Source organism: Phragmites australis, chromosome 5 (assembly GCF_958298935.1).
Source record: "Phragmites australis chromosome 5, lpPhrAust1.1, whole genome shotgun sequence".
Classification (NCBI taxonomy): Eukaryota; Viridiplantae; Streptophyta; class Magnoliopsida; order Poales; family Poaceae; genus Phragmites; species Phragmites australis.
Window position 1 is genome coordinate 36722069 of NC_084925.1, and position 7855 is coordinate 36729923.

At 41.1% G+C, this 7855-nt stretch overlaps 1 protein-coding gene across 1 annotated transcript; it reads right to left on the reverse strand.

Moving 5' to 3' along the window:
* Positions 1 to 490: 490 nt before the first annotated feature.
* LOC133917646 (uncharacterized) lies at positions 491 to 1294 on the reverse strand. Its single transcript, XM_062361524.1, has one exon. It carries the CDS (start codon positions 1086 to 1088, stop codon positions 696 to 698), a length of 393 nt encoding a protein of 130 aa, XP_062217508.1. The 5' UTR covers positions 1089 to 1294; the 3' UTR covers positions 491 to 695.
* Between the last annotated feature and the right edge of the window lie 6561 nt (positions 1295 to 7855).

Consider the following 7855-nt stretch of genomic DNA (forward strand, 5'->3'; position numbering starts at 1 on the left):
TACCTTACTTGTACTTGAGTGAATACAGATATATCATCGATCATACAGGACGTAAGGTATTACTTCAATTAAGAGACCAAACCTATATACATCGCTCGTGCCTCGTCTTCTGTTTGATAGATTCCTAAATTACAAAGATAACCTATTATTCTTAAGAACATATAATCAGAAAAAATTCCTAAGCACCACGCTAGGTGGGCCATGGCGGTGTACTATTGCTCCCCTGGGACATAAACCATAAATGTAATCCTCTTGTGTGTAGACCTTGTCGTACTACTTAAGAGGAATCCTATGGCCGGGCTGGCTGGCTCCCATTTGGCCATTTCCCTGCGGCGACGCTCCATCAGTTAGATCACTGACACACGCAGAGTTGATCACATGGAGCAGGACACCAACCTGACGGCAAAGAAAGAGACTTGATACGCTGCTTTGGTTCCTTTCCCCGCCCATTGTCTTATTGACTGATTGAATCCAGATATGTGCATCGATCTTGGAAACAGAGGGATTTTTTTGGATCGATCGATCCAAATGCCAGATTAAAATATGTGACATTTCAAAGTTGGGATGCAACCATTGGGCGCTCACTTTGGCCCAACGAAATCGGTCGGTAGCAACCCAAGAAGAACCCGGAAATTAGGAGAAAAAAAGCTATGCATGAAATAGTGGAATACTACGCGTACGCATAACAAGGCTATCTAGCTAAAGCATTCCTCCGGGATGCTCTGCAGCGCCGGCGACCACCGCTCCCGGCGCCTTCCGATAGCCACCTCGGCAGCCACCGCGGCCGCCTGCTTCTTCGCGTGCTGCCGCTTGAGCACGCTCACGAGCTGCTCCAGCGCCGGCGGCAGCGCGAAGGAGCCGCCCCCGGCGACGGCCGCGGCCACCTGCTTCAGCTGCTGCTTGCTGAGCACGATCTTTACGCGCATCGCGCCCTCGATGGCGCCGGCGCCGGTGGCGTCGGCGATGCTCTCCCCAGTGGACTGCTCCACTGCCGTGGCCGTCTTGGTGTCCAGCTGCATCCGCGGGCACCTCGTCAGCTTCCTGCCGTCCCTCCTGCTCGGCACCGGCGCGGCAGCCTCCAACTCCATCGGTGGATCTGATCTGATGCTTCTCTTACAACTCGCTCTTGCTCAGCTAACCTGCTCCTGTCTTTTCTTCTGTCGATCCAGTTGTTGCAACGCCAGTAGCTAGAGATCGAAAGACTATATAACACCGGTGCGTGTCTCAGGCTAGGGTTTTTATATACAGAGGTTTACGAGTGAGACAGCTCAGAGTCGACCACCGGTGCGTGACTTTGTAAAAATTGGAAAGGGACGCAGCAGGTCGAATCTTTTTTTCTTCCCACGGGATTAGTTAGTTCGGTTGTTTAAATATTGTCGATACAGATGTAATGGTATGTCAAACCCTACATGCATGGAGGGCCCCACGCATCACATGCCATTGGAGAATTTCTGAGGACTAGCACTAGTGCGTCCCTGCAGGTTCGATCGTGTATCATTTTGCATGCGAGCGAAAAAAGGATCTCATGCTAACAGACAAGGGAGGCACACCGGAGTTCATGCTTTTTTTTAAAAGAAGGTTGCTACTTGATGTATATGCACATATCTGAACGTGCATATATAGATGTTACGGTATGATATGTATAGTAGCATGCTATTGCTATGCGTGTCTTGCACGCACGACACGTACGAGTGGGTAATTAATATTGCTGTATGGGTCTGTCTGGTTGTCTGCTGGGAAAGAGCAGAGACGATCGATGGACAGACAGAGAAGCCATGCAGCAGGTTGTTAATCCTGGCTGGCTGGCAGCATGCCCGCCTCTGCAGGAGACGTCGTCGCTTGTGTGTGCGCGCGCGCACGGGGCATACATCCAGCACAGGTTGGTGTTAGTAAATGCAACTACTTCTACTTGGTTTCATTTCTGCTGGGGCCTGGGGCATTTTGAAGACCAGCGAGCCACCGACGTACGAGATGGTACGTGCGTACGGATAGTACTGGTCGCGAATTAACGTGGTAAACTGGTAAGGAAGTCACTCACGTGGAACGAATAAAATACATCCATCCATGTAGTCCGAGTACGGTGTAAAATGCTACGTCTACGCGGGAACAATACTGCCAAGGTGACCGTGCATTTAGGTGGCTAGATTTATTTCAATATCTTCTTCAAATTAAATCACTTCCACTATAAATAGTTTAGGTTGGTTTGGTTCTTGAATGGAATTTCGTGGTGACTACTGTTATTTTGCATTTACCTCTAACCAGTGCTTGGCACGTCCCATTAATTCGTCCCTGACTCCTAAATTTATCAGGATTGCTGACTTCCCCATATCCACGACGAATTGCTAATCTGCTATTGCATTCCTGCATCATCGTAGAGAACAATCGCAAGTAGTAGTAGTAGTAGTAGTACGCAATGCAAGAGCAGAACGGGGTAGAGCAGCGCTCGCAGAGGTGTGACGCTACTGCGAACGCTGCTTCTGGCATACGCGGTGCTAGCGATGGAGCATGCCAACTCTGCAACGCTCTCAGCGGTGTGCTGGAAGACTGTCGCAGGGCCACGCCAACAGCCGCCGCTACCTCCCTTGATTTAAGGGCATTTAGCTGAATGTCTAAAAATTTAGGCAAATAATTAACCATATATATATATATATATATATATATATATATATATATATATGTATTTGACATATGTATATGTATGTAATCAATTTGCTGTGTATGATCAGTTCACTTGCTTAAATTTGCTCAGTTTTATCCTATAAATTTCTTAAGCGAGTATACAGTTTTACCAACTCAGACTTTTTTATTAAAGATATGTATATAGATAAAAGATTTAGAAAGATGAAAAATCTTGAGAGTTTTTATTCATGCTTGTTAAAAGAGGTAAGAGTATCATGTATCGTTTTGTTACAAACTTTTAAGTTGGTGTTAGTTTTTTCTTGATAACTGTTAGTGTTGAAAGAGTACTTTCAGCAATGAATTATAAAAAAAATAAGCTAAGAAATAGAATAGGAAACTAATTATTAAATAGTTGTCTGGTTACATTTATTGTGGGTCAGTTTTTCAGTCAAGTCATGAACGAGTTCGTAATATTACGCATCTAATCCATGAATGAGTGTATAGTTAAATCATACTTGTTATTGTATAATTTGTATAAGTATTTAAGTTTGTCTCTAATATAAATAATTTATATTATATTATAGAGTTTAATATTATAATTTTTTTCCTTTTCTATTGAATACTTTAGGTTATCGTAGAAGTTTGAATGTCTAACTCAGAAATCGCAGGCCCGCTACTGCTTTCTCATCACCGTATTCAGCACCTTCCCAAAGGCCAGTGGCTGCCACCATTCTATTGCCCGCGTCACCTTGACCACGACAATTCAAATGTCTTGGTGCAATGCAGATGGCGGTGATAGCGGCGTTGAACAGTTTAACAACGTCAAATGGACTTTGCATATATATCTTGCCAATCTATGCCTTCATCGCGGACTCCATCAACGGCGCGAGCAGGGCCGTGCTGTTCAGGTGGCTCATGGTGGCAATTGATGCTGGTATTTTTCTCAGATTAGTATCCTCTAATTTTACTAAAGTAATAGTATCATAATATTAGCTCTACTAAATCGTTAGATTTGGAACGAGCGTAACAGATTGTCTGTCACAATAGATTTACAAACAGTAAAATTGCTACAGTATTTTTGCTACGATAAATTATTACCGTAAATAATGACAGGATATTATTTATGTAAACTCAGATTACTATACACGTGGTGACTTTAATTCCACCTTCCTCGGCCTCCTAGTGTCGCCAACCTCGTAATTGGGGCTGGCGGGCTGGTGGCTCACCTCCCTCTTGCTCCTACGCGCTCGCTGCCGTCGACGTGTAGCCTTCCGCCTTTCTGCCACAGATGCCTTGCCTTTCTCCTGCTCGCTGCCGTCACGCCGTGCAGAAATAATGATACGCCACTGTAGATCAGTGTTGCAACCGCGCGCAGGAGCCACTCGACGCCATTAGTTAACATGGGCATGCACGCATTTGATGTTTACCTGGAAGAACGAGAGCAAAACAAACGATGAAGAGCGAAAATCGAAATCAATTCGTTTATGGGTTTACCTTCGCTTCTAGCCACTATCACAGAATAGACCATAGGTGTTGTTCTATTTTTTGACGGTTGTTTAAGAATAGACACTGAAAAATTATCAATGCTGATTTTTATCTTTACATGCTTAAATCAAGATTGAGCCGTAAGAACCGACATTGATATTGATAACATGAATCAACACTAAAAGTGGGTATCAATACCAGTTTTAGTCACGAATCGTCACTGATAGTTGATGACAACTGATTTTTTTTGAAATTCATAAACTTTTCATACTATGTCGAATAGGGATAAATTTTATATAAAAATTATAGCACTCAGCACGACCTACAAATTTATAGTTGATAATATTTTTGAGTTACAAACAATTTAGCACACGTAACTTATCAGGCACGAGTCCTTTTATCATGATTCACTTATGGGAATATACCTAGCACTCATAGACTATATAAAAATCGATGAAACTAGTAACACAATATTAAAATGATAATATGTGTATTTTTAACCACTAATACATGATTAACATATTATTTATTTTTATTTATATATATATATATATATATATATATATATATATATATATATATATATATATATATATATATTCAGAAACAGGACCCACACTCATCCATTTTGTAGAGAAAATGAACGAGCGCCTCGGGGGAGCGTCGGGGATCGAACCCGGGTCACCCCCGGGAGCTGCCTCCAGGGATCAGTCGGTCCGACAGCCCCCTTAACATATATTATATATGAAATGTATTAATTGAAGTTCTTATCTGACTTTTACGCGGGCACCATTTTCAAATTATATGACATATGAAATGATAGAAAAATAAAAGTTAGATAAATGTTAATGTCTAATAGTACTAAGTACATGCTAAACTGATAAGACATGCATGCTAAAGTTTGTTCACGTTGAAATGGGGAAAAATGTCGGTTTGCATATATAGTTAGATTTTGAAAAATTCATATAATATTCAGATGAGAAAAATATTTATATAAAAATTATAGCTCTCGGTGATATCTATAACTATATAGTTGATAACTTTTTCATTTGAAGTGATTTAGATACCAAAATAATCATAACAAAGTTTTCAACGGGAAGGATAAAAATAGAAAATTTCGTATCTTCATCGATAAGGAGAGATAGGTGAGATGATAAGGAAGTTACCCGTGAATGAGGTGCGGGTTTGAATTCAATGGAACACACATGCACGAAAAACGAGCAAATTAAAACTTACGACAACGTGCCTCGGGAGCTGATCAGTTGCAAAAAAAAAATCTATTTTTATAACTAGCTATCAGTGACGGTTCCAACCAAAAAATAACACTGATAATATTTTCAGTACTGATTAAAAACCGTTATTAATGGCTATTATGAAGACATATTATGTGGTAGTGAGCAAATCCAATCCAGTGAAGTTACTGAGAAGTGGTCAAATCAAATTATGCTCTTTCTCGATTGGACGCCATTGCCAGATGTAGACGCTTCTTTTTTCTTGCTGTTCGGATTTATTCGTTTTGTTAGGCCCATCACAACACGGTTAATCACTAGATCCAGTCCATCAAATTATTGATCATCTAAACGTTATTTTGATATATTGTTTCTCAGAACTAAACTGAATTAACCTGCAAAAGAAGAAATCAGATTATAGTATTTGCATGAACAACAAAGTAGCTCTGCATGACCCGCTTATGCCTCTGGGCTTTCCAGCGGCTTGATCAGTTGGTCTCCAGGCATGCGGTTTGCACACGAGGCTAGTAGCCTAGTTTGCTTCTTCCTATGCCTTCTTCAACACGACAATTTTCCGTGCTTGTCTGAAGCCGTGGCCTCAAGCTATGTAAAAGTAAATCTATTTTCTATTTTTTTTTTAAATTTTCATAACAAATTCGGTCATACATAACTCATTGTCCGCCTACTATCACGATTGCGAGGTTGACTTCGCCTTGTTGCATCATGTTGCAAGCTGTATCATACTTTATCCTTCCACAGCTTCTTTGATGCCATTAGTCGCCGCTGTAAGTCACAACTTCACCATTTATATCCACCTACTATCACGATTGCAATGTTTTGACTTCGCCATGATTGCATTATGTTGCAGGCTGCATGTACTTTGCCCATCCACAGTTTGGTCGATGCCTCTTGTCACCACAGTAAGTCACGGCTTCTCCATTGTTGCGTAGACTATATTTTGTTCCGTGTATCTGTCTAATGCTATAGCCTCGAGCTATGTAGAAGTAAATCTTTTGTCTTATTTTTTATTTTTTCCCTATAGGTTGTGCCTTGCTATTTTTACTTATCCCTGTATTTGATATAGACTCTTCTTCTTCATTTTTAAAATATTTTTATATTGATTTTAGTTATTTATTATTATTTAGTTAACATGGACTCTTTATTTTGGTATTTTTCTTACCAATTAGTATGTCAATCAAATTACTAATTTATTTATTTCGAATTTTAGCTATTTCTTAATTGTATTTGACATTGACTCTTTAATTTAATCTTGACCATCAAAAGATTATAATAACAATCAATGGTTTATTTTTTTCCATATAGCGCTAAAATTTCTAGATCTTAAAAACGTACGTGGAGTCTCCTTTTGACTTTACTAAGATAATAGATTGGCCAGTTAATTAGTTAAGTTTGAGGCGATTACACAATATAATGAGAGGATTAATTTGAAAGCAGGAAGACACAAAACTGTTGAAGTTGTACTTCCCCGTCCATTTCAGTGTCATTTCTCAGATTTAAAGCCATCTCCAACAGAATCCGTAAAATTTCATCCTCTAAAATACTATTACAACATCCCCTATCACTATTACAGCACCCCTCATTCCAGAAACTCTATATTTCATCCTCTATCTTCTCTTTCCTATATTAAAAGATTTTACGGCCAACATAACCGCCGTCGCAGCATCCCGTTTCACGGGTTATCGTTGGAATTGGTATTGGTTGGTATGGTCTAACATTATTGGTACGAAATAATTGAATTTGTCATGGTATACATATAAATTTGATCGGCAATTTTTGGGTGTTTACAATTTTAGGCCCGCAAATAAGCAGTGCGATGACATTGTTTGCAACATCTTCAATTGTGGTGTCTTGGACTAGAAGTCAGCTTGCAAAGGAAGGAAGAAGCAAGCTTGCGGCCGAAGCCTCTAAAGTAGTGGCTTGTAGGGGAAGGCTAAGCAGTGGCTTCCTTCAGAAGGATAGGCCAGTCACTATATATATATATAGGAGGAAGAGGATCTCTCATTTGCAAGCCACGAAATAGATTCTCGTTCAGCCTGGAAGCAGTACATGAGAGACCTGTGTTTCTCCAATGATTCTTCCGATGAGGAAGACGATTTGGTCTTAGCGACTCTTAGCGCATGGCATGCGGACGTGGAAGCTTCTCGCCGAGGAGCGTGGGGCGGGTCCGTCCCCGGCCACCGCCGCATCCACAAGAATCGGATGGAGGGCCACAATCGGTTGTGCAACGACTACTTTACGAACCCCTCGGTGTACCCCGACTACATTTTTCATCACAGGTAACATTGTACATTGGGGTTTCCGTTTGTAAGTGGTACGTACCTATGGTGTGTGAGATAGTAATGGTCAGTTGTCGTGCAGGTTCAGGATGAAACGTGACCTTTACTGCAAGATTGTGAAGAAGGTTGAGGAGCATGACCTGTGGTTCCAGCAAAGGAGGAACGCTGCAGGAGAGCTGGGCTGTCATCCTTGCAAAAAGTAACTGCGGCATTCCGTATGTTAGC